General features: G+C 44.8%; 1 protein-coding gene across 50 annotated transcripts in view; it reads left to right on the top strand.

Moving 5' to 3' along the window:
• Positions 1-873: 873 nt before the first annotated feature.
• Positions 874-27,852, top strand: part of IRAG1 (inositol 1,4,5-triphosphate receptor associated 1) — a 125,756-nt gene continuing 98,777 nt past the window's right edge. For 27 of the 50 annotated variants that reach the window (XM_015435120.4, XM_065528556.2, XM_065528555.2 and 24 more), the window contains exon 1: positions 1,043-1,302. In XM_015435120.4, the coding sequence (XP_015290606.2) occupies positions 1,236-1,302 (67 nt within the window). In that variant the 5' untranslated portion in view covers positions 1,043-1,235. Of the gene's footprint in view, positions 1,020-1,042; positions 1,377-27,852 lie in introns of those variants that run through there. The other 23 variants (XM_005578621.5, XM_074014303.1, XM_074014316.1 and 20 more) reach the window with 4 other exon arrangements.

Below are 27,852 nucleotides of genomic sequence, written 5' to 3' on the forward strand. Positions count from 1 at the left end.
CTGAGGAAGGGATGGAGGCTCAGTGGGCCAGGCTCAGTGGAGAACGTCTGCCACTGCTGCACCACTGATCTGTGGCCAGGAGCTGAGCATAAGGACTGTGTTTGCCAGGAGGGCTTGAGGCCATAGGAATTGGAGCTCCAATCCCTAGTGCTCTCTACCATGAATACTGAATGTTCTCTAAATGGCTAATGATGGCCAAAACTAGGGTTCCGGGATTTATCAAACAAAAATAGAGGATGACTAGTTAAATTTGAATTTCAGATAAATAACAGTCTTTTAGTACAAGTATGTCCCATGTTTATCTGAAATCCAAATTTAAATGGGTGTCCTGTAATTTATCTAGCAACTTTACCTAGGGTTTCTCTGTGCCGCTCTAACCACAGAAGGGGCTGAAGTCCCCATGTAGCTTGCCGCCAGCTTGGAGTTCCATGACCCTGGTCTTGGGCGGGTCCTATACCCAAGGCAGGTGAAGAGTGTGTATGGACAGGGTGTGGATTTCCTGGGCAGGGGCAGGAAGCTCATTCGTGCTGATCTAGCTCTATGAGATGCTGGCAGTGTGTTAAACACTTGACTAATATCTCATTTAATCCCCTGACTACCCAGTGAGTTAGGCATTATCATTATTATTCCCACTTTAGAGATGAGGAGACTGAGGCTCCACGATGTTAAGACCACAGGCTGTTAAGTGGAGGAGCAGGGTTGACACCCCTGGGGCCTGTGCCAAGTCTGGTAAGTCTGGGAGTAGCTGAATCTCCCAGGCCATTCTCTCTGGCAATCCCAAGAGTTTAACGCAGTGGAAGCAGCCCCTGCCCCCAAATCCCCAGGACAGGAACCATTCCCAGTTTCTTTTGGCGCTGGCCCAGGGTCTTCTCCAGGCTCACATGCTTGCTGGAGGCTCCAGGCGGGTGGCGAGATCTGCAGGGTCCCTTTGTCGCCGTCCAGCCAGGACAGTGTCCAGTGGCATGAGTTGCCATGGGGACTGCCATCTGCTGTGTGGATACCCATCGGAAGGGCCCAGGGTGAGCGACTGCCCCAAAGGCCCAGCCTGCCCTGAACCCTGAGGCCAGCTGGTCGGCTTTCCCTGCCATTATGCCCCGAGCCAGGCCGGAGGGGGCTCCCAGAGGAGCTCTCGGCTCTAAGTCCCAGCCCCTCTCAGAGGAGGCGTGCGGCCGAGGTTCTACAGCCAGAGGCTTCTCGGCTCCGAGCTCCAGAGCCAGATGTAACATTGACCTTAAATGGTAAAAGCTCCCCAGAGTGAAGGGAGGCTGGCCAGAGGAGGAAAGGAGAATAACTCAGTTTTAGGTAAGCCTCCCCTATATCCTAGAATAACCTGCCTCTTCGGCTGGGAAGCAGAGGGAATCTTCTCCTCCTTAAAGGTACAGGGTGCTGGGATGGGGGCGCTAAACTTTAACTTTCCAGGGGAGCTGGCTTTCTTGGGTGGCATTTCAGCTGAGTATCTTTATTGTTGCTGTCTTAAGTTTTAAATCAGAAGTGAATCTTGCCAGTCCTAACTTAACTAGATTGTGCTCCTTTTGCTTGCTGTTGGAAAGTGTGCACAGCTCAGGGTGAAAATGTGGGTCGTGACAGGCGATTGCAACCCGTAGCTTTCCTGTGGGCCCGTTTGTGGCAACAATGGGGTCTTCAGCTTAGGCAAGTCTGCTAGGCAGGGCTTTCTCCCCTCTGTGCTTCCCATGTCTCTCTCTCTCTGTCCCCCTACGCCCCTCTGCCTTGAACCTGGGCAGCATGACCTGTCTAGATCCTTAACCCTGCCCCTATTTCTGTCTCTGCCCTTCCCATCCTATGTTCTGGTCACAGCCCCTGTTTTTATCTCTGTCCCTGTCTCCTCTTTTGTCTCCAGCTTCCCCTGGCCTGTGCAGTTCCCCGCTCCCTAGAGGGGGTGTATGTGCCCGGCTCATGCCTGGCCCTGCTCTCCTCCAGGGCTCCGAGTTGAAGCGATTCCTAGAGTGAGCAGCATTTGGACTGGCTTTTTCCAGAGGAAAAGCCAGTGGAAGCCAGAGGCCAGAGAGAGGCCCAGCTGTCTTGCTCCCTCCTGCCCAGGAAACAGTTGTAAAGGCTATAGAGGCTCTGCAGTTTGAGTAAACAGCAGCCCGGGGTCTGGGACCCCTGGCCAGCGCTCCAGCCTCCCAGAACTCAGCAGCTGTTGTTTCCTAACACTTTTCAGGCTGCTCACCGAGGTGGCGCAGGGAAGTAAAGCTGGTCTGAGCAGGGTCTTTTGCAGGGAAAAGGAGGAAGCTTCCCGGGACTGTGAGGCTGGGGGGTCCAAAGGAGTCAGGACTTGCCAACGATTGTGTTGCCCCCACAGAGGGACAATGACATGCTAGTGAGGCAGGTGGAGTTGCCCATCCCCCTGCACTCCCCTACCCCAACACTTCTATGGGGGAGGGAACTCAGGTTAAGTCACTTGCCTAAGGTCATTCTACCAAGATGGAGTGGTGCTAGGACTCAAACCCAGGTCTGTATGACTCTAACTCCAGTGCCCGTGCCTCTCAACACAGCCGTGAATGCCAGGGTATGATCCTACTTCCAACTGTGTCTTGCAATTTTTGACCTAATGGAGAAAACCATTGTCATTATCATGTTTGTGCCATCAATGATTCCATTGTGTGTGTGTGTGTGTGTGTGTGTGTGTGTGTGTTTGTGCGCGTGCGCGCATGCATGTTTGGTGGGTGGCTGTTTATGTTCACAGCAGATGTACCTATCTTTATGCTTGGAGGTAAGGGAGGCATTCCTGTGTCCTTTATCATCTTGGAAGGATAACCATGTGCTAGCTGCTACGACATGATTGGTTATCCCCATAAATGTGTTTCCGCAAGAAAATAAACACATGGTTCTTACTGTGTATTGAACACTGTTCCCCTTCCCATACAGTAACTCATGACTCCCACAGCTCTACAAAGCAGGAGTCATTCTTTCCACCCTGGTTTTGTAGAGGACACTTTAGCACAGAGAGGCTGCACAGCTGGTGCTCGGCCCCAGGTTGTGGTCTCCGCAGGCTCTTGACCTCCATGGTCAGCTCCCCTCTGCTTGGGACCTCGTGTCAGAGTGCACGGGGGAATCACTGGCCCCCTTGCAACACGGTGCATCTGAGGCTTTCCACAAGGGACTTTGCATGCCCCTCACAGAATGCCATGAGGGGTGTGTCTTTACCTCACTGCTCCAGGTGAGGACACTGGGGCTAGGGGATGTTAAATGACTCGTCCAAGCTCACCCAGCCACCAAGTGACAAAACAGGGAATTTAAATAGTATCTTGGGTAGGGAAGTTACGGCCATGTGAAACTTACTTGAAACTGAATCCCTGGGAGGCTGAGAGGGCTCATGGTTTGGGGATGAGGAGTTCTGTGGGTCTGTGTAAGGAAGCTAGGTTCCTTGCCCGACGGGCTGAACTATACATGATGGGTCCTCAGCTTTCTAAAAAGCCCTGCGTCTCTCCTCTAAGCCTTTTTAACAGAGGTGGGCAGAAGCACCCCACACCTCCTGGAGGAGCAGACTGAGCCCTGCAAGGGCAGAGACCTTATCCTGTTCCTCACCCGCTATGTGTCTAGCACCAAGAATGATGCTGGGAGCACACAAAGTACTCAGGTTCAACCACGTTTCTGTGAACACATGGACACAATGCTCATAAAGTGGGTTCTGGTTATACAGGGCCCCAGGTTGATTTTGTACATGTGCCTGATGATCAGATTCATCTAGTTTGACTTGAGAGAATACAATGTCGGGGCCTGAAGTTACCCACCTCTCTCCCCCTGCCTCCTCTCCTGGGTCACCTCACAGAGCCTGGACTGCCCCTCAGCCACTTTCTCTGGGGCTTATTTTCAGCGGAGGAATTCTGTTTGCTGACTGAGTAGATGCAGAGGCCTGGGTAGATAGGGAGAAGAGAGCTTGGGGCCCCTAGACTCTGGCCCTGCCCCTGCCCCTTGGGGAGCTGAGTCAGAAGAGGGAGATGGAGAGCTGAGTTCTCAGATAGTGATACAAAAGGAAAGAGGGGAGAAAACTGGTATTAACTGAGCTCCTACTTTGTGCCAGGATCTGTGCTAGATCTGTTATTTAATTTAAGCCTCATGTTAGAGATGAGGAGAGAAGCATACAGCCAGTGGGTGGTAGACTCCAGCTCAAGCCACCTTGGTCCGAAGTGGGTACTTCCTGCATTAGATGTCACCTTGCCTCCAGTTAGTAACTTAGGTCCTGGGGCAGTTATTGAGTATCACAGTCCAAATCATGGGAAAATCATGAATAGAGGGAAAGGGGATATCATGTTAGTCCTGTGGACCTTGGAGGCTAGACTCTGAGTTCAGGTGACAGTCCAGGGAAGCCTCATCAATGGGCCTTCAAATTCAGAGTCTTAGCAGAGGCAGCCCATGCCCGTGACCCTGGACAAGCCCTGCCTTCTCTGCAAGGACTTTCTCCAGGGGAGGTGGAAAGCAGAGGACAGTTGTTCAGACAGGAAACTTGTTTTTTTTTTTTGGAGACAGAGTCTCACTCTGTCACCCAGACTGGAGTGCAGTGGTGTAACCACCACCTCCCAGGTTCAATCGATTCTCATTCCTCAGCCTCCCAAGTAGCTGGGATTACAGGGAGTACCACCATGCCTGGCTAATTTTTACATTTTTAGTAAAGTTGGAGTTTTGCCATGTTGCCCAGGCTGGTCTTGAACTCCTGATCTCAAGTGATCAGCCCACCTCAGCCTCCCAAAGTCTGGGATTATAGGCATGAGCCACTGCACCTGGCCAGACTGAAAACTTTTCCTAGCAGGGAACAGATGTAAAAAAAGTCTGCTAAGGCTGGGCTTAATCAGCTCTGGTTACTTTCTTCCTATTACTTTTTTATTTGTAATTTGTAATTTTTATTCAGTTTTTTCTAGTAAAAAAAGTAATGCATGTTCTTTGCCAGACTTTCTTGGAAAATACAGAAATGGATATAAATAAGAAATTCAGAAATAAATATAAAGAAATAAAAAAACCCTCTAGAATCCCATTCCTCAGTGATAAGTATTGTTTATATTATGGTGTGTTTCTTTCTTTACATTTCTCTATATTTTGTAAAACTAGGGTCTTAGTGTATATATTATTTTTTAGTCTGCTTTTTACAACTGAGCATTCTAATATAATCCTTTTTTCCATACCATTGAAGATTCTCCAAAACATGATTTTTCAATGGTTTTATAACATAGAGTCATTTTAGCTGTGCAGCAATTTAATCACCGTTCCTCTTCTTGGCATTTACAAATGTAATTTTTCTTTGGGGACTTTCTCAGTAGCACATGTGATGTGACGGCTTTTCCATAGATTTATAGCATTTGGAGACTCAGCTCTCAGAGGTGGGTTTGTGTGGTGTGGGCTTGCTCTGCAAGATGATTGTATGTGGGATACGGACCCAGCCTTAAACACACAACATCACATTGTAAGAACATTATTCCTTCTTAAGTTCTTTTTATTCCTTTAAATGAAGGAGAGAAAGCCTCTATTTGAGGTAGGGTGACCAACCGTCCAGGGCCACCCAGGAATGAGAGTTGCTGCAGGACCTTCAGTGCTAAAATTGGCACAGGTCCTGGACAAATCCAAAAGGTTGATCACCCTCATTTAAGCCTCATATGCCTTCAACATCTTTCTGTTTGTTTCCTTTCTTGACAAAATGAGAGCAGGCCTTACCTAAGGTTTAATAACTGTTTTCATTTTATTTATTTTTATAACTCTATTTGTGGTAAGTGGTATTGCTTTATCCATTTAAGGTAGGAATATGAAGTTTCCCTTTTAAATAAAAGTAATGACAATGGTAGCTAACACTTGTTGAGTGTGTGCCATGTGCTAGGCACTTTCCTAATGCTTTACCTGCAGTCGCTCATTTAGTCCTCACAGCAACCCTCTGAAGTAGTTACTGTCATTGTCCTCCTTATACAGATCAGGAAACTGGGGCACAGAGAGGGTAAGAAACGTGCCTAACAATACAAAGTTAGTAAATGGCCAAGTGGGGTTTCAGTCTTCATTTTCTGGCCCATTGCTCCTTAAATGAAAGAATATTAAGTAAATAAATGCATAAGTGAAACACAGACATGGCAAAAATTGTGAGCATGGTGTATGAATGAGTCAGGTCATTCCACCACAGCTTGGTGGAAATCGGGTTGTATGAACTGGGTGGAATCCCGGTATTGGTGAGTGCAGGGTGTTGGGGAAGTTGAGTCATCCCAGCAAAACCAACAGGAATTTAGGAACCAATGGGCTCAGTGAGAGAGGCTGGGAGGGATGAGACTATACACTGCACACAGCCTGGCTCTAGGGGTGGGATGTGGTTCCCAGAGTGGCCACCAGGGAAGGGACACAGAGAGGAGTTCTGTGGCTGACAAGCCAATCAAGAGGGTGTTTCCAGAGACCCCAAGGTTGCTGGCTCATCAGAAGGAGAAGAAAGCCTGAAGACGTCCATGACTTTGCTCATACAGGTGTGGTGAAAATAACCCTGGACCCTGAGTCAGGAGGTGGACTCAGTGTTGGCCAGCTCTTCTCTTATTATCAGAGTGGGGAGATGACATCTTGTAATGGAGGCAGCACAGTGTCCCTATGGAAAGTGCGGACCCTGGAGCGACCGTGTGGCTCCGCCACTGACCAGCTGTATCCCTTGAGCTGCACCTAATCTGTTGGAGCCTCAGTTTCCTCTCCTGTAATATGGGTTCAGTATCCCTTATCCAAAATGCTTGGGACCAGAGGTGTTTCAGATTTCACTTTTTTTTTTTTTTTTTGATTTCGGAATATTTGCATCATATTTACCCAGTTCAGCGTCCCAATTCCAAAAATCCAAAATCTGAGATGCTCCAATGAGCATTTCCTTTGAATGTCTCGTCAGTGCCCAGACAGTCTTGGATTTTGGAGCATTTTAGATTTCAGATTTTTCAGGTTTGGGATGCTCGCCCAGTAATGATAGTGTCCATTTTGCAAAGTTAAATCGCTTAGCCCAGTGTCTATTCTTAGCGCTCAGTATACGTTAGCTCTTATTATTTCTAGCCCCTGTTTGTTCCCCTCCAGAGATTCCAGCAAGAAGACTTCTGTACTGGGTTTGAGGCTCTGACCATGCACAATCCTGGGTCCTATTCTCAACTCCAAAAACACCCCAAGTAGAGTGGTGGACTTACTCTCAAGAGGATTGGGCATCTGTATCTGGTGAAGTCTTTAAGGAGGCCCAATAAATAACACCTCCTCCTTCACTGAAGCTCTAAGGCTTGTTGGGAATTCAGAGACTAATATCACCCTTATGACTGATGAAGCTGGTATTGGAGAATGTGGTTTGGATCAACAGGCAAGTAGGTTTTCTAATACTGTATTGAATAGATTTATCCCCCAGCCCTATGGGATGCTCACTGGGGAAAGTAGGGCCCTTTAAATATTAAAGCTTGGAGAAACAGAGCAGAAAGTGTGTCCCCTGAAAGCAGCTAATTCCCTAGAGAAACAGAAGAGGGAGGGCTGAGCTCTTCATGCAGACATTTCTCAGAACTCACCATCAGATAGCCATTCTCCAGGCATGGAAGAGCCTGGCACTGAACTCTGGGGTACCACAGTGAGGGCCTGGCTAAAGCCCACTTGCAAGGCTGGTCTCTCATGGGCACCTGGTGAGACTTGTGCCCTGCCCTAGTGAGAGACAGGCAGGGCCAAGGCTGCAGGAGTTGCCACATGGTCCCATGGGTACCCCCTCTCCTCCCTTTTCCAGTTGATCAATCCTCACCTTTTCTCCAGAGATGCCTGGTGGGGAACTTGTTTAATGCAGAGACCTTCCTTAGACAAGGCAAGCATCTGACTAGAAGTATCTGTGGGGATGAATTTTCCTTTTTTCACAGAAGTTTCATTTAGGCAACTCCAGACAGGGAGCAAGTGATCACTTAACTCCTTTCTTCTGGGTTACTTCTTACAGGTAGATGAGAAAATATATGGGAAAGGAACTACAATTGTTTGAGCAAGTTTGTATGTGCCAGGCACATTTTATACAATATCTCATTAAATCTGTACTTTAGCCATGTGAACAAACTGATTCAAGGAGGATAGTAACTAGTATGAGAAGAATGAGAGTCTAACCAAAACCATCAGACCACCACGCCCCATCTCTTTCCATCTCTCTGTGGCCTATAGGCCCGGCTGCGGGACAGAGTGATAATGCCTGACCCTTCGTTCCTGCCCCTATAAGACCCTGGAGGTCCCAGTGCTGCTGCTCAGAGCTGAGGTCCAGAGCTATTGGGGCAGGACACTGGAGCAGCTTCCCCACTAGGCTTGCTCTTTTTTGCACCTCTCTTGGTTTCTTTCAGTATGTAACGATCTTTATCAGGTCTCCTAATCTTGTTTATGAACAAGTTCCTTCCTCTATTTAGAAGGAAAAATACAAATTTAGAATCATAAGCTTTTTACTGGCAAGAAATGCCATGTCCTACATTGTGTGTCTTGAGTCGCTTTCTATGGCTCACCAAGATTTGTGCCTAAAAGTCTATAAATGTTGCCAAGGTCACCCAGTCTGTTCAAATCCCAGCCCCACAACTTACTGTTTGACTTGGGCAAATGATCTAACCTCTGAGTCCCCTTACCTATGATACGGATTGCTAGATCTAAAGTACTTATACCTGAATAAGTACCCAATAAGTAATTATTATTATGGAGCCCAGATTAATATTGAACACACGGGTCTCCTCTATTTTGGATACCCCCAAATGGTCAGGTTTCCCCAAGGACTCTCTTGTTATATTTTCGACTTGTATGGGTATGGTAGAAAGAATGTTAGAAAGAATGTAATGTCTTCCTGGGCTTCTTACCTAAGACATCTTTCTTGTTTCCCACCTGAGATCTAACTGGTCCCTGATGTAGGTTGCAAGGCAATGATGATAAGGCTAGGTGTCAAGAAAAACCAGGCTAGTTGGATTCTAAGAGGCTTCCCCAAGGAGCATCACCTTGGGGCTGTTCTAGAGTCCTGGACCTATCCCTAAGCCTGGTTAGTGACCTGGAATTGGTTAGTTGATTGCTTATGCAGAGACCAACTCACAATAATCAAACTCACAAGAGACTGAAGTATACAATTTTTTTTTTTTTTTCAAGAGAGGCAGGGTCTCACTCTGACCCCCAGGCTGGAGTGCAGTGGTATAGTCACAGCTGACTTGCAGCCTTGACCTCCCTGGCTCAAGTGATCCTCCCACCTCAGCCTCCAAAGTAGCTAGGACTACAGGCATATACTACCTCACTTGACTTATGTTTTAAACATTTTGTTTTTAGAGACAGGGTCTTGCTATGTTGCCAATGCTGGTCTCAAACTCCTAAAGCACTGAGATTACTAAAGTATGCAATTCTTTTAATTTTTTTTTTTTTTGAGACGGAATCTTGCTGTGCCACTCAGGCTGTAGTACAGTGGTGTGATCTCGGCTCACTGAAACCTCTGCTTCCCAAGTAGCTGGGATTACAAGCGTGTGCCACCACGCCCAGCTAATTTTTTGTATTTTTACTAGAGACAGGGTTTCACCATGTTGGCCAGGCTGGTCTCGAACTCCTAACCTCAAGTAATCCACCTGCCTCAGCCTCCTTTCAAAGTGCTGGGATTACAGATGTGAGCCACTGCACCCAGCCAAGTATACAATGCTGAATGTCTATGTGCCGATATATAATGGGAGAGAAGCCCTTTCCAATGAGGGGAAGGCAGAAAGTTCTGAGGGGTGGGTCACCTAGGCTGTGATGCGGCCTGATAAGCCACCTCTGCCTGCAGCAGAGAGACTTCCCCAGAGCTCAGGAAGGGCCTCTTTCCTCTGGGAAGTGTGGACAAGCCTTTCTCTTTGCTGTAGAAAAATGCTCTATACAATGGTGGTTATTATGTGATATTTACATAGTCTGTTCCAGCACACAAGAAATTGCAGATCCCACCTATATATTGGTTAAAGTTCTTTGATTGCCAGGTCTCAGAAACCTATGTTGGCTCACTTAAGAGAAAGTGGGATTTATTATAAGGTATTTGAGAAAATCAGAGGAAAAGGTAGGTAGACAGCAATGCCTCAGGAAGGCAGGACCCAGGGCAGCTTTCGGGTCCCAGCAGTAGGAACTTGCCAGCCTTTTCTCTACAGGAGTGGTCTTCAGGTATTTTGGATGTTGCATCTTATTAGTTTAGAGAAAATTTTTTTAGCACGCACCTCCAATTTATGTATATTTCTTTATTATAAATCATATTCATGAGCTATTGTACTAATGTTTTACTTTATAAAACATATAAAAATAGAATTTTTTAAAGAATAAGAAAGATAAAATAATATTTTGAAAATCATGCTTTTTTTTTTTAAACAGTGTCAATGACTTTTCTCCTTTCTCTAAATAAGTGTTCTTTAGTCATGACTCTATGTGCTTCTTCAAGGGGAAAGAGAAGAAAATCATGTTACCAGAAGCCAGTGAGCTCAACAGCCAGGGAAGAGGGTCCATCTAGAATGAGCTGTAGCTAAGGAGAGGCACAGTCACTGTCAGAGATGTGGTGCTGGAGCAAGGAAGGAAAGGCCCAGGCCTCTCTCTCCTCCCATCCCCTACTGGTCCATTGGCCAAACTCAGCCAGCAAGCAAAGGAGCCCAGGTTATACATTCCATAGGTGTCATCCTGAAGCACACAGCAGAGAACCAGGGGGCAGAGCAGAGAGAAAGGGAAGGAGGGCAGAGGAAAACCAACTCAGATACCTCATGTGGAAGAGGGACATCCTTACTTCCTGAATTATTATATTAAATTTTCAGTTTCATCCACTAGTTTGTAAAAAAGTTTTTGAGAGTTACTTTTAGCTTTATTGGTAGAAGTATTTTCATTGTACTTTTTTTTTTTTTTTTTTTTGCATAAGCCTTTGAAGCCGCATACCCATTTTATGATAGTAGGTTTGGTTAAAACTAGATAAATATGTTTTATTAACCTACTTACATGGGCACCCACAAACTGTGTCACCCTTCAGGGAAAGCAAATGGATACATGAGGGTGCTACATCAGTTCCGTAACATTGTAGAACTCCCCGTGAGCCCTTATAACAGCTCACAAACTGGACGTAACAGTGGCCTTTCAATACATGAACCAGCACCATTGCCAACCTGTTTATTAAATATTAAGAAGTGTACTTTGTTACTATTTTTAATTAAAAATTGAAGGTTTTTATTTTAAATTTCCTTCCTATATCCCACCAAATCATCCTGCATTCCCTGGATGACATACTCTACTCTGAAGACCACTGCCCAGGCCACAGGCCCAGTTTGACTAGGTTCCAGAAGCTCCTGGTCTCTAGTTCTTGAGAGAAATAATCTGATAAGTCCAGCTTTGATCAGGATCAATCAGTCATGGCCAGGGGACAGGATTGTGGGGTATAAATGTGGTCATGGGGAAGCCATCCGTCATATACAGGGGTTCGTACTAAAGAAGGGAAAATTGCTTAAAGTAAAAGTGTCTTCGAAGAATGTCAACACCTACTTATTTAAAGTTGTCTTTCTGTCCTGCCTTCTAGAGATGTCTGTTAAGCCTCCCAACTCTGCAACCCCATATACAGAGAATTTCTTGGGTTACTTCCATAGGTAACTAATCATGTCCATTGGGTATAGGGTTTTTTTTTTTTTAACCTTGTTAATACATTGGAGGGCAGCCCCATTTCCTTGTGGTTATCTCCATGTATAGCCAACATTCCTAACAGGTCTGGGGTTCACAGACCTTATCAGACTTAGAGGAAGACTATTTCTCAGGCCAGCTGGGCCCAGAAAGGAAAAAAAAAGATATGGTTGGTTATAGACATCAAGGATCTGTTGCATTAGACCTGAAAACATTTGGCAAGTTGTCCCTATATCACGATTCCTATAGTTTATAAAGCACAAAAGTTGCTTAGGCATATGAACAAAGAGAGCCTGACTTTTTAGAGTCCCAGAGGGGAAGATTCCATTTGCTGAATCTCCAGAGACTTGTTTCACATGTCAAGAACAATAATAATGTGCTTATTTCTGTAACACCTGTGATTTATTGAGCACCAGCTAAATACTATGTTAAGTTCTTTACGTACATTATCCCATATTTTTGCAGCATCCTATGATACAGGTTATAATAATAACTCTATGTTACTGATGAGAAAATGGAGGCTTTGTGAGGCTGAGTAGTCCACTCAGGATTACACAGCTAGAAAGTGGCAGAGCCAAGGCCATATTGCCCTTGGTGCAAAGTGCATGCAGCCCATCAACAGATAGAAACTCATATGTGGAGTTTATCAGGCTGGGAGAGAGTAGAGCTGGGACAATAAGATGTCAAAAAGGGTTAGATCGTTATGGGTTTATAGAAAGGTACTAAGGAAAGCTAGCACCATGGCAAGTTTGCAGCAGGCGTTTGGTAGGGACATTAAGTGAATGAACAAATGCGCGCATGAATGAAACCGCTCAGGTTTAAGGGCAGTTAAGGTCTTCCAGCATCCATCCCTGGTGCCACTTCCTAGGCTGAAATGAAGACAGCGTATAAGCAGTGGTCCTGAGTTGTAGACCTGGTTCTGCCTTCAACTCATGTTGTGCTCTTGAGCAAATCAAATCTTCTTTCCAAGTTCTCATTTTCCTCATCTGTGAACCATTCACCCCCGAAGGCCCAGTGATTCACCCCAATAGTTGCTTAATGGAGCCTGTCCCAGAGTAATAATTGTGCTGGGCACTGTCCGTGACAAGCAGGAGGACTGCAGGTGTGTTTGAAGAGTCAACTGTTATTGTTTGCTTTCTACAATCCCATTCAAGTCGTTTGGTGACAGTTAGAACTGGCATCGGGTCCAAAGTTAATGGAAGGTTGTGTTTTTTGTTTTTTTTTAATTTACTGCTAAAGGGAATGTCTATTTATTCTCCTTTTTATTAACAAGGCTCTTGACTCATGCGTTAGATATTTACTGCTCAGATTGGAAACGATGGTCCAGGCAGCCACTAGAACCTGGCCCCTCTCCTCTCACACTGTAGGGCCAGCTTCTCCAAAGTCTCCAGCTCTGGGAGCAGATGACTATGCCCTACAGGAGTAGTGGGTGGTGACAAAAGGACAGGATTTCTGTTCCTTGGAAGGGATGAAACTCATAGGCACCAGAATTTGAGGGGCCTCCAGAAGGCATTGGGCACCCCCTAAGAGCTCCCTAAGTAGATGAGACCTGGTGAACTTGAAAAGACCCAGGAAAATGGATCAAGCAGCTAACTAACATCTGCATAGCACTTTCTCCTCCCACTGGAACTCACTGACCCTCCCTGAGGACCATGAAACCATGCTATCTGTGTAATCTTTCATTGATTATCTGGATTTTACAGTTTTATGCATCATAGGTAACATAACCCCTCTCACTGCCCCCTCCAACCCGCCTGGCCCCAAGGACCTTATTAAGACTTTTGTGAGCCCTATGTCACGAAAGGCATTGTTCTAAGAAGTTTATATTACTTAATTCACACGATTATTATTATCCATGTTTTACAAGTGAGGAAACTGAGGCATAGAGAGCTGAAGCAGCTTGCCCAAGGTCACATGGCAGGGCTGGGATATGAACCCAGGCAGCACAGCTCCAGGGCCAATGGACAAAATTACTGTCCCCTCTCACCTCTGGACACCCTCTAACCTGAGAGGGTTTAGGGCATTTCTGAGTGGCTATTTCTTTCTCCTTCCTTTCTTTTCCTTCCTTTCCTTCCTTTTCTTTCTTCTTTCTTCTCTCTCTCTCTCTCTCTCTTTCTTTCTTTCTCAGTTTCATTCTTGTTGCCTAGGCTGGAGTGCAGCGGTGTAATCTCTGCTCACTGCAACTTCCATCTCCTGGGTTCAACTGATTCTCCTGCTTCAACCTCCTGAGTACCTGGGATTACAGGCATGCGCCACCATGCCTGGCCAATTTTTGTATTTTTAGTAGAGGCAGGATTTCACCATGTTGGCCAGGCCAGTCTCAAACTCCTGACCTCAGGTGATCCGCCTGCCTGGGCCTCCCAAAGTGTTGGGATTACAGGTGTGAGCCAGTGTGCCTGGCCCAGAGTGGAGTTTTAAAGAGGACACTTTGAGATACTCCCTGGAAAAACATTTCGTGGTCAAATAAATTTGGGAAATATATCCTTTCCCACCCCTCTTGGAGATTATACTGCACATTTGCTTCTTAAAGGCTCTGAGATGTCCTGCAAGACAGAAACCTATCTCCTGCTGATATTTCCAAATATAATGAAACACATAACCTTTCTTTTCAGAGCTCCTGACAACGTCGCCCAGAACTGGAGTTGTATAGAACTCTATACAACTTTGGGAAAAGTGGCTAGTGGTACCCCTACTTGGGTGGACACAGGATGGATCACATGGCATCTAGAGAGTTCTCGCTGCTTGCAGAACTGCTAAGAAAGGCTCTCAGTGAGCCAGGTCAGCTCACAAAGCTTCTGCCTGAGAGACAGACAGTGGGCCAGAGTGGGGAAGGCATGGCTCTGAAGGCTTCAATCCCTGTTTGGCCACCCATTAGCTCTGTGACTCTGGAGGTCACAGCATCACATTGAACCTCAGTTTCCTTATCTGCAAAGTAGCATCCACCTCATAGGGCAGTTGGGGGATTGAATGAGTAAATATGCCTAAAGCACTAAGCACCAGATCTGTGGTTGCCAGGGTCTGGGGGGAAGGGGAACAGGGAGTGACTGCTTTATGGGTACAGAGTTTCCATTTGGGATGATGAAAGTGTTCTGGAACTAGATAAGGGAGGTAGGTGCACAACATTGCGAATGTACTTAATGCCACTGAATCGTATGCTTTTAAAAAGCTCTACGCCTCTGATGGATAGAATGTTGTTATTGTTATCGTTGCCTGTTTTTCTTATTTCTACAGTCCCCTGGTCTCATGTAGAACTAGGACACTAAGATTGGAAGCTTCCAAGGAGCAGGATAGACAACTTCACCATGTCAGGCTGAAGGACCTTGTGCCTCTTTTCTACTCCAAAGAGGTCAGGGGATCCCTCGGTCCAAGGATAGTTTCCTCCTGAGAAAGGGAAGGGGATACTCTTGGGTTGACCTTGGGTTGAACAAAAGAACAGGGAGGAAATTTAGAGAGCTGAGGTTGAGCTTGTGGGGCACACTCAGATTTAGACTCATAGCAGCATCAAAAGGGAACATTAACCTGGGATTGCAGAAGGTGACAGAAGACCCAGAAAAGGTAAACATTGGTCTATTTGGTACAGGCAGAATCTGCCCCAGGAAAAAAGCTTCGATTATAAATGAGGTGCCAACTGGTAGAGTGTGTGCAGAGGTCTGTGCCAACATCGACCAGTTGCCTACCAAGAGGGCATTTCTAAACAATGGTGGGTCTGAGAATACATTTCAGAAGGTGGGTATTTTACAAAGACTTTGGGAAAAAAGGCAAACTGAGAGAGGGCTACTGTGGTGGCGTGGAAAGGGCAGTGGGCTGGGGTCAGTCTCAGCTGGGCTCCTAATGGCCGTGTGGCCTTGCCGCATCACTTCATCCTCTGAATCTGTCAGCCTCCGCATCTAAAATACAGACATAATAGTTTCCTTCTTATCGTATTTCTGTGAGGAACAAATTAAATCATATGTCTGAAATGTCTTAGACAAAGGAAAGCTCTAAACAGCAAGAGGTCAGTATTAAAAACTAAGAACATCCTTTAAGGATTGCCATTGGGAGATGACAAGATGAAATCCCTTCCTTCTGAGAAGCTTGGGCTCTCTCAGGGTGAAGGCAGTTAAATAGACCCACTATGTTGGTGAGGCTTGGGGAGAGCAAGGATAAGCAGCTTCCTGGTAAATGTAAAATTTCCATATGACCCAGAAATTCCAGTCCTAGGTATATATGCAAAAGAATTGAAAACAGGTGTTCAAACAAAAGTTGTATAACAATGTAACAGCACTATTCACAATAGCCAAAAGGAGGAAACAACCCAAATGCCTATCACGTGATGAATGAATAAACAAAATCTGGGATGGATGGATAGATAGATAGATAGATAGATAGATAGATAGATAGATAAGATTAAGATAAGATAAGATAGACAGATAGATAAGATAAGATAGACAGATAGATAGATAGATATGATGGAATGTTATTCAGCCATAAAAAGGAATGAAGTATGGATTCATGCTACCATGTGGACAAACCTCAAAAACATCTAAGTGAAAGAAGCTAGACAGAAAAAGTCACATATTGTGTGGTTCCATTCATATAACTATCCAAAACCAGTTAAAGCCACAGAGATAGAAAGCAGATTCGTGGTTGGCAGGACCTGTGGGAAAGGGGGAACAGGAAGTGACTGCTTCCTGGGTACAGAGTTTCCATTTGCGATATTGAAAAAGTTCTAGAACTAGGTAGGGGTGATAGGTGCACAACATTGTGAATGTACTTAATGCCACTGAATTGTACACTTTAAAATGGTTAAAATGATAAATTTTATGTCACACATATTTTATCATAATATTTTTTTTAAAAAAGAAGCTTACTGGTGAAGAGGAAACGTGACCCAAAGTTTAGGCACCCCTCTCCCACAGTATGGTTGAGGGGAGGTGACAGGGTAGTCAGGGTTTGTCAGCTGGAAGCCAAAGTCTTGTGTCAGAAAATTCACGGAGGGTCTAGAGTGAGCAAATCTTGTGCAAGTGTCCCAGGGGATCCTGAAAGGAGTAAGACATGCTCCCTGCTCTCAAAAAAATGTATAAATTACTCTCACATCATAACCACCAAGAGGTACTATAGTATGTACAAGGGAGACATTGATTCAGGAGAAGGAGACATTGACTCAGTCTGGGGCCATCCATGAAGCCTTCTTGGAAGAGAAGGTAGTTGTGGATCTGCCAGGTAGGTAAGAAGGAAGTGAGGAACTTCCTGGGAAAGGGATAGGGTTGGGAGAGTGGAGGGAGCATTTCAGAGTGGGGAAGAGGTTGGCATGAGTGGGGCACAGAGTATGCATGGACCCAGAGGGGAAGGTCATGGGAGAGATGCGCAAAGGGAATTACGGTCAGATGTGGAGCTTTGCAGGTGGATCTGAGGAAGTTGGGACATGATCTCCAGGCAGTGGGGAGTCAAGGCATCTTTTAAACCTGTGTTTGAGAACAGTCAGTGCAGTAAAAGACTGAAGAACGAGAGACTGAGGACGGAGAGATGAGCTGTGGCATTGTCTCTGCAGAGGCCAAGGAGCACCCCCGCCCCAGAGCAATGGCCGTGAGAAGGGTGAACCTCCAAACATATTGAGTTTTGCATTTGCCAGGATTCTGGTTTGCCTGGAGTAGAAACGGATTCAAATTAGATTAGCAAATTAGCAGAATGTTCTGGATCGTATCATTGAGAGTTCTAGGGCAATTTTGGACATGGCTGGGTCCATGGCCTCATTCCCTCTCTCTCTCGGCTCTCCTTGGTATTAGAAGTATTCTTAGGTGACTTCTCCTGCATGGTGGCATTGTGGCACCTGCAGTTCCCAGCCTATCCTTTCAGCAATGCTTGCAGCAAGAACTCCTCCAACAGTTCCAACAGAAGCCACCGAACTGAATGTATTGACCTGGTCTGAGTCATGTGCTCATTCCTCAATTACAACCCAGAGCTGGGAGCATGGGATATTCTGTGGGGCCAGTCCAGTGTTATAGCTCCAATTCCACAGTGGGGTCGACCACCCGCATCCCAAGCACAAGTGTGATGAATATGCTGCTGTTACCAGAAGAAGGGGGACTGGGGGCCACATGGGCAAAAATGCAGCTGTCCCCGCAAAGTACTGACTTTGTGCTGAGTCATTTACACATCTCATGTCATCCTCTCAACCACTCTGAGGTGGAAACTGTTTTCTCCCACTGCATAGGAATAAGCCAAGGTGTAGATTAACTTATCCTCCTTCTCACCCCTCCATCACTTTCTCTGTTCTGCTCTTCTGGAATCTCTTAGGGAGGCAAAGTGAAGCCACTAAGAGGCAGTACGAGCATCACAGCTAAGAACCTGAGAACTAAAGCACATGATCATAAAGATCAAATCACGATTCTCTAGGCAGAGAGATACCCAAAGTGCATTGAAATCAAGAAGCCCATGCAGTGGTTACAGATCCTGGCCATTTAGTTGTTTGGGAGGCCAGCCTCCATGAGGCAGGGGAGAGGCTTGTTCCTTCCTCACTCCTGTCCATAAATAAGGCAGCTGAGAATCATGGTTGATCAGTGTGCAGAAGAATGCAGGGTGTGAATCTCTAGGCATGGGAGTGTAACCTGGGCGAAGGTGGCCATTCCAGAGCATTCATTGCTGACAAACTTAGTAAAGACTGCAGCTTCCCACTCTCAGGAAGGCGCTACATAAGAGGATGAAGGGGCATTTGTCAGTCAGGAAAGAGGGCGAAAAGGGTGTTTCCTGCATAGAGCACAGGATGTGCAAAGGCACTGAGGTAGGCCTAGAGTGACAAGTCTTCATGATGATGAAATTCCCTGAGATTTCAAAATAATTTTATCAGAGAAAGACAAGCCACTGTGGAAATGGCTCCCTGTGGCATCAGCAGCAGACCAGACGCTCAGGGTTCCTCAGGTGACTCTGCTTCCCCAGTCATCATTATTAGGAATTAAGTCCCAACTCAATGATAGAGAGCCACCCAGGCTACTTCTGCAAGGAGCCATTTCTGCCCTTGCAAGTCATTTGCAGTGTTAAAGTTCTTGGACCTGGTAACAACAAGTGGCAGGCATAAATTAGCATTTCCTCTTTGGGAGGCAGAGCACGTGACACAGTAGAGGGGAATCGGGCAGGAGCCAACGGACCCAGGAGAGCTTAACAGTGGCCCAGATCCCACTTGGGGTCTGACAAAGGCACTCTGGGTGAATGGGGACATTTTAGAAATGCTGACATTCCCAGGGGACTGGCCCAGCCCAGGGTGGTAAGCAATTTTAGATGCTCTGGCTACTATTTTTGGAGCCTGAATCACATTAATTCACTGCTGCTCCAAATGGTGCACAGCCAGGGAGGCCTTCAGGGAGCCCAAGGGCTGTTTCCCAGCCCAGTACTGGTGCAGCTTGTCCAGAATCCACAGGGCGGTGCCCACTCCTTTCTGCTCCGGGTCACTCTGCATTTCCTATTCGTGTGGCAGTACACGGTGTCCAAAGCCCCCAACATCTTCTCCAAAGGGAATCCTTCATATGAGGGGATGAACCCTCATCTTAGGATAAGACTTGAGGCTATTTCAGGAATATTGTGCAGCTTGGATTCTTGCTAAATCTGGAGTTAGAAGAAGAGGGACCCGGGCAAGAGATATCCAAAAACGTCCCTGACCTTCCCTCCTCAGAGTAGGCTGAATCTGAGTCAGGCAGGGAACTGACACTGTGCAGGGAGCAGTCACGTTTCTGTGGAGCTTTAATTCCCTTTCATGAGCCTGTCAGCAGCAGAGAAGCCACAAGACAGAGGAAGGGGCAACATGTGATACCTTTATTGGGCCAGGTCGCCAGGTCTGGATGGGATGAAAGGAGCGTGGAACAGAATGTGTTCTGGGAAGTTTCCAGCTGAAAGCCCAGAGGAGCAGTGTGCTTGTCGTAGGCCACATTCCTCTCTGTTTCCAAAGCCAGTCTCTCCCGATGAGAGGGAAAGAGTACTGGGAAGCTCTGGAGTGAGGGATGAGTCCTGTCCTTCAGCCTAATTTTTATAGCAACTTCAGGGTGAGAACTGAAAGGTGTCACCCCCATTCGTGCCCATACTTGTAAAAACCCGTTTATTTGAATGTCTTTGCAGCAGAACTCTAAATGCCTCAGATGAGGAGTGGCTCTCCCTACAAAAATGATTCTACCTTTGGGAATGTTGTGCATGTTGAGTGATGTGGGGTGTGTGTTGCATCTGTGCACTTCTGGAGCATCTTGAACTACTGCATCCCAGCTCTCGCTCTTTGTGCTTGCTTGCAAATTGCCTGCTTACTGCTATGTCTCTTACCTCTGAGCTCAGTGCCCTGGTCTACCTGGTTTACTACTGCACAGAGCTTGGCACTTGGTAGACGCTCTGTAAATATCTGTTAAATGGAAGAACAGATGAGTAATCTGCACATTCATCCCAATGAGTCTGTCTTTCTTTTGGGGTGTAGTCTTGTCTCCATGTTTCTGTCTCTCTGAGCCCGTGTCCCTGCCCCTTCATCTCTATTTCTCTTAATCTTCTTGTTGTTGCCTCCTCCTTCATTTCACCTCACACAAGCCCATCCTAGACACATAATCTATCTCTTTTCCTCAACCTGTTTTCTTACATTATGTACACTCAGCAATTTCAGAGATGGAAGGCACCTTATAAATCACCGAGCTTAATGTCTAATATTTATGTTTGAGGAATCTATGCCCAGAGAGGTCACAAGGCACTAAGGACCAAAGCTAGCTTCCTTCTCTCTTTTTTTTGTTTAATGGAAGTTAGAAAAAAATTTTAAACAGCTTTGTTAAAATATAACCCACATGCCATATGATTCACTTACTTAAAGTGTACAGTTCAATGGATTTTAGTATATTCAGAGAGTTATGCAGCCATCATCTCTGAATTTAGTATATTCAGAGAGTTATGCAGCTATCTAATTCCAGAATATTTTTTATCATCCAAAAAGAAACCCCATACTTATTAACAGTCACGTCTCATTTCCCCATCCTCCCAGCCCTAAGCAACCATTAATTTACTTTCTGTCTCTATAGCTTTCTCTATTATGGGCATTTTATATAAATAAAATAATATGTGTGGCCTTTTGTGACTGGCTTCTTTCACTTACCATAATATTTTCAAGTTCATCCTTTCATTCATTTTAAGTTTCATACTTTAGCATGAAACTTAAAACATATCATTACTTCATTCATTTTCTTTGAGACAGAGTTTCACTCCGTCACCCAGGCTGGAGTGCAAGTGGCATGATCTCAGCTCACTGCAACCTTCGCCTCCTGGGTTAAAGCAATTCTCGTGCCTCAGCCTCCTGAGTAGCTGGAATTACAGGCGCGCAGCACCAAGCCCAGCTAATTTTTGTATTTTTAGTAGAGACGGGGTTTTACCATGTTGGCCAGGCTGATCTCAAACTCCTGACCTCAAGTGATTCGCCCACCTCAGCCTCCTAAGTGCTGGGATTACAAGCATGAGCCACCGAGTCTGGCTCTTCATTCCTTTTTATGACTGAATAGATTCTATTGTAGGAATATACCACATTTTATTCATCCATTAATTACTTTATGGACATTGAGTTTGTTTCCATGTTTTGGCTATTATACATAGTGCTACTATGAACATTGTGTACGTGTTTTTATGTAGATATACATTTTCATTTCTCTTGGGTACATATCTAGGAGAATTGGTAGATCATGCGGTAATCCTATGTTTAACCTTTTGAGGAACTGCTAAGCTATTTTCCAAGGTGGTTACACCATTTTACATTTCTACCAGCAATATATAAGGGTTCTGGTTTCTTCACATCCTAGTCGACACTTGCTGTTACTTGTCTTTTTTATTTTAGCCACCCTAATGGGTGTAAAGTGGTATCTCATTACTGTTTTGATTTGTATTTCCCTGATGGTTGATGATGTGGAACATCTGTTCACGTGCTTATTGGCCATTTGCATATGTTCTTTGGAGATATGTGCATTCAAATACTTTGCCTATTTTTAAATTGTATTACTTATCTTTTTATTATTGTGTAATAAGAGTTCTTTATTCTGGATACCAGTCCTTTATTAGATATGCTATTTGCACATTTTTTTCAATTCTGTGGGTTGTCTTTTTACTTTTTTGATAGCATCACTTTCAATACAGAAGTTTTTTATTGTGATGAAGTCCAATTTATTTACTTTTTCTTTTGTTGCCTGCACTTATGGTGTTGTATCTAAGAAGGCATTGTCTAACCCAAGGACACCAAGATTTACTCACATGCTTTCATCTAAGAATTCTATAGTTATATCTCTCCCAGTTAGATGTTTTGAGTTAATTTTTGTGTATGGTATAGGAAGGGGTTCAACTTTACTCTTTTACATGTGGTTATCCAGTTGTTCCAGAACCATTTGTTGAAAAGACTATTCTTTCTCCATTGAATTGTCTCGGCATCCTTGTTGAAATCAATTAACCATAAATGTAAGGGCTTATTCATGAACTCTCAAGTCTGTTCCATTGATGTGTATGATGTGTATGTCTCTTCTTGTATAGTGTAGAGTATCATACTATATTACAATAGTTTTATAGTAAGTTTTGAAATTGCAATGTGTAGATAATTCAATTTTTTCTTCTTTTTAAAGATTGTTTTGATTATTGTTGGTTCCTTGTGCTTCCATATGAAATTGGAATGAGATGGCATTCCAACAATTTAGGGCTTTAATTTCTTTCAAAAATATTTCATATCTCTGAAAGTAAAAGTTTTGCATTTATTTTGTTAAGTATATTTCTGGTTTTTGTTGTTGTTATTTGTTTGTTGTTGTTGTCGTTGTTGTTGTTTTTAAGACAGAGTCTCACCATGTCACCCAGGCTGGAGTGCAGTGGTGTGATCTTGGCTCACTGAAACCTCCACCTCCTGGGTTCAAGTGATTCTCTTGCCTCAGCCTCCAGAGTAGCTGGGACTACAGGTGTGCGCCATCATTGCCCTGCTAATTTTTGTATTTTTAGTTTAGATGAGGTTTTGCCATGATGGCCAAGCTGGTCTCAAACTCCTGGCCTCAGGTGATCCACTCACCTTGGCCTCCCAAAGTGCTGGTATTACAGGTGTGAGCTACCACACCCGGCCAGCCGTTGGGTGTATTCCTAAGTATTTATGCTTTTGATGCTATTTTGAATGGAATTGCTTTATTAATTTCATTTTTTGATTGGTCATTGCTAGTGTATAGAAATATAATTAATTGTACTATATCAATCATATATCCTGCAGCCTTACTGACCTCATTTATTAGTCCTAATAGTTTTTTAAGTGGATTACTCAGGATTTTGTATATATAAGATCATATCACCTGCAAATAGAGATAATTTTACTTCTTCAAAGGTAGAATTCTTGGGACCTAGTCTAGAGAATTTTTATTTTATTAGAAAGTTTCTGAAAGGAGTTTTGTGGTTGGCCTGGAAAAATACTAAAGCAATTATTCTCCAAAATGTATTGATCGCAACTTCAAAGATTAAGTGTTTGAAACAGACTTGAATTTAAATCTGATATGGCTGAGAGATTCTATCAATAGCTATATTAGTTTGTCAGGGCTACTGTATTAAAATATCACAAGCCAGGTGGCTTCAACAATGGAAATTTATTTTCTAACAGTTCTAGGGAAGTCCCAGGTCAAGGTATCAGCAGGCCTGGTTTCTTCTGTGGCCTCCATCCTTGCTTATAGATGGCCACCTTCTCTCTGTGTCCTCATATGGTCTTTCTTCTGTATAGGCACATCCTTGGTGCCTCTGCATCCCAATTTCCTCTTCTTATAAGGACACCAGTCAGACTGGATTAGAGTCTATTCTAATGACCTCATTTAAACTTAATCCCCTATTTAAAGGCCCAGTCTCCAAATACAGTCACATTATTATGTATTGGGGGTTAGGATTTTGACATAAGAACTAGGAGGAGGATTGGGGGGCACAATTAAGCCCATAACAATAACCTTCTTAGTTTTCCTTTGAGAGATCTGATTTCTGGTTAGTTGCAACTAGTGAAGACAGGATTTGTTAAATAACTCATTCTCCATGACCACCAAATAACAGTGACCTATGGCCAGAATGAGAAAGCACTGCCTATTTCCACTGAGCTAAAGGATCCTTGTGCATGGTTTTGCATGATCCTAGAACTCATTTTAGTTAAGGACTACTCTAAAGCCACGTCAGGGAGGGTGGATGACCAGCCATTAGACTCAGACATGCACATAACACCTAGAATTTTGATTTACACTGCCAGCTTTAAAATACTTCCAGATCCTGTTGTGTGAACACTATGGTGACATAGTTGTATGAGGAGTCCCTCTATGAAGTGAGCTTTATAAAGTTCTAAAATGCAATATCTCGCTTTAATTTTGTTCTCTGTTGGGCTAAGGGTTAGTTTTGGAAGCTCAAGATGTAGCTACTCCTTTCTCTGCAATTCTTGCAATAGCCAAAAACAAGATGCTGCTGATCTCAATTTGTTATGTCAGTAGGAACTGAAAAGCAAGATTCCCATCCCTGTTATCCGGACTGAGCAGTCATCCCACCTCAGCTAGTGGAGCTATCTATCTCCCTCTTTCCTCCGCTCTCTTTTTCAGCATTTATTTTTAACTCGCTTGGCCTCTGAGTGTTTTTATTGCCATCTGGCCACAAGCCCTTTTAGGAAGCAGGCAGTTATAAATCACCTGCTGGGAAATCAATAAAAGTCAGTTCAATCCACAGTTACACCGATTTGCCCCCAGATAACCAGGATCCTGCAGGCTCAGTATTTTATCCCATGGGGGTGTCTGCAAGGAGGGTGAAGGGTAAGCGGGGGAACTACTTTCTGAAAGAGGGGGCGGGTTTTTGCTCCCAAAGGCTCAAGGAAGGGATGGACTTGGGCTCTTATCCATGTGCTTTTCATCTGGCCTTGGGGGAGAGCTGAGTGTTTCCATTTCATCCAGCACAGAGTTTTCCACACCAGGGCATTTTCTTATCTTCTGAAGATCTACTTCAGGGCTAAAGCATCTTCTTTAAGTCTCAAGAAAAGGCAGTAGAAATGAGTCGCTGTATTTGCTGGGGAGGACAGGGAATGTGTTACTGCAGCATGGAAAAGGGAAGACTCTCTATCAAGCTGCATGTTGCCAGGCCACTGTTTTCACTCACCATGAGTTGGTTCATCCCTCTGGCTGGAACTCCAGGGAGTCAAGCCTGAAAGTTGTTATACAGAAGCTGAAAGCTAGGCCCAGAGAGGCGGGTGACTGGCCCAAGGTCACAGAGTAGTTTCATAACCAGCTCACAAAGAAACGGTCTCACTGCTTGGAAATCCTAGTTCTCTTCTCCAAAGGAGCTTTGGTCAGGAAATGCAAATTCATGGGTAGTCAAAACTAAACAACACATAAATCTCCAGAGAAAAAATACCAATCCATTAGGTCATTTATTAAAAATGGGTCCACCAAATTGCCCCCTAAGGACCATGGGGACCATTAGACCATCCATTTGTACACTCTTGGATAATGGGAATATACTAACCTTTGAAAAGCCAATTTCCTAGAAGGAGTTCTTCCTCCCCTCTCTATCAGGAGAAATATTACAGCTGCAAAGCACAGAGTGCTGGGTTTTGGGTGGTGGGAGGCAGTGAGACTGTGGGATCCTGAAGCCAGGAACGAGGCAGGCTCAGAGCCAGGTCTGCTGGCACTTGCACTTACCCCATCTTCCCACCAGGGCTTTCAGGAGATGTGTGTACTTAAACTGGGTTAAAAAATTATTCACTGGCCGGGTGCGGTGGCTCAAGCCTGTAATCCCAGCACTTTGGGAGGCCAAGGCGGGTGGATCACGAGGTCAGGAGATCGAGACTATCCTGGCTAACAAGGTGAAACCCCGTCTCTACTAAAAATACAAAAAACTAGCCGGGCGTGGTGGCGGGCACCTGTAGTCCCAGCTACTTGGGAGGCTGAGGCGGGAGAATGGCGTGAACCCGGGAGGCGGAGCTTGCAGTGAGCCGAGATCACGCCACTGCACTCCAGCCTGGGAGACACAGCAAGACTCCGTCTCAAAAAAAAAAAAAAAAAAAAAATTATTCACTTTAATTTAACATATACCAAGCCCTAATTATGTACCAAATGTTAGAGATACAAAGATAAGAAAGACTTAGTTTTAAAGGACGAATAGGAGTCTGCCATGAAGATCTTTGAGTGTCTCTCAGTCAAATGGAGGAGACCAAACTAAAAACAAATAATTGCAATTATGTTAGAGCAGGGTTGGCTAACTTTTCTGAAAAAAAAAAGCAGCTAGTAAATATTTCGGCTTTGTAGGTCAGACAGTGTCTGCCTCAACTACTCAATTGCCCTCATAGCATGAAAACAGCCATAGACAATATACAAATGAATGGTTGTGGCTGTATTTTGAAAAAATTTTATTTACAAAAACCATTAGTTGGTCAGATTTGGCCCAAAGGCCATAGTTTGTTGAACTCTGTAATAGAGGAATGCCATCATAATATAGGAATAATAATAATAAAAGCTACCATTTTGTTAGTTATTTTGTGCTAGACCCTGTACTAGACACTGTATATCGAATTTACATATATTTACATACTTTTCAAATTTGAATATTTTTCATAATAGTTTGTGAGGACATTGAAATTCAAGAGCCAAAGTCATAGAGCTAGAAAGTGGCAAATAGAAGGTTAAAGTCTATGTTTCCAACTAAACAATTTAAAATGCTAAAAGGAAATAGGGCAGAGGGTTTAATCTGGTGAGGATCATGAGGTGGCTCCTGAAGGGTGAGTAGGGTCTTTCATGGAGACAGATGGGGGGGATGGGCTTCTAGGCAGAGGGAGGGACACTGAGGTTTGATGGCACATGGAATATTCTGGAAACTGAGCATTAGGTGAGGCTGGGGTGCAGGATCCCTTGGTGCTAGTGGCTAGAGAAAAAAACAGAGAGGTTTGGCAGTCTCAGAGCAGAAAGTTTTGCGTGAGTGCCCAGGAACCCACACTTCATCTGTGGACCAGGGTTTCTCCAGCTCTGGTCTTTGGATCAGATTCTCCTTAGGGGCTTTTAGCCATACAGATTTCCGGGCCCTATTCCCAGATATTCTGATTCAGTAGATCTGGGAAGGGCCTAGGAATCTTCGTTTTATCAAGCACCTCAGATGCTTCTAGTAAGCAGCCAGATTTGGGAGTCAGCACACAGAGGGCCACTGAAGTGTTTGACTTGAAGGAGGCCTGCAACCACAGCTATGTTTTAGAATTCCAGCTGTGTGGAAGATGGATTACTTCATAGGAGAACCACCCTCCACCCACCCCAGGAGTTGATTTTCTGGTTATCAGCTTTTCTCATCTGGACATGCAGAATGAACAGGGCTGCAGGATGGCTAGATTTTGATGAGTAGGAAATTGGGAGGTAACTGAGGCAGTAAGAGGATATCAGGAAAGCATTAAGTAGCTGCTCCCTCCCTCCTGTCCTGGGGCCCCTGCCCAACTTGGGCCTTCCAGTGCTGACCTGCAGGCTGAGCAGCAGCTCTGCTGCTGCTCCCAACCAGTCCCAACCACAAAGCCTGCCAGCCATACCCCAGCCAGCATTCCAGCCCAGGGCCCTAGAGGGCCTTTGCTTTTCCCAAACTCTGCCAACCCTAGAGGAAGGGCCTGTGTAGGGGATCCAGAAGATCAGAGGAAAAGAGATGAAAGGCCAAGAGAACAATGTTCCAGGCCTTTGGGGCTTCTAGGATCCAGGGTGACTCCAAATTAGGTGCTTAAAAAAAAAAAAAAAAAAAAAATTCTGTTCTATAAATGTATGTTGTCATATTGAAAGTATCTACATTCCTCTACATTCTATCATAGCATTAATGAAAAAATCATTTTATAACTAGGAAATACCAACTGTGGGCACAGGAAAGAGGGGTGCCTGGGCTGACGTAAGGAGCCTGGGGGCCACCCTGGGAAAATGTTCCCCAAGGTGCAGGAGCTCCACTCAGGCCTTGGTAATGTTGCTAGTGTGATCCAAGAAAACCCTGCCAAAACCCAGTGATTTCCACTGCCTATGCTCCTTGTGGAACCTGGGCCAGGAAGGGGGTCTACTCACCTGCCTGCCCACTCACAGCCCAGAACAGCTCCTGCAAAACTGCTGAGGCATCTCCTGGCAGACCCTGGCCTTAACCTGCCCTCAGATCTCTCTTTACTCAGATTTTTCTAAAAACAAGAAAATGCTTCATAAGAATGACTCAGCTTAACCCCTTGGATAAACTCTGTGCTATTTACCAGTTAAGCAGAGATATTGCACATATAACAAACTGCAGGCTAACAGAGAACATAGGTAAATCTGATTGTTA

The sequence above is a fragment of the Macaca fascicularis genome, chromosome 14, assembly GCF_037993035.2.
Source record: "Macaca fascicularis isolate 582-1 chromosome 14, T2T-MFA8v1.1".
Taxonomy (NCBI): domain Eukaryota; kingdom Metazoa; phylum Chordata; class Mammalia; order Primates; family Cercopithecidae; genus Macaca; species Macaca fascicularis.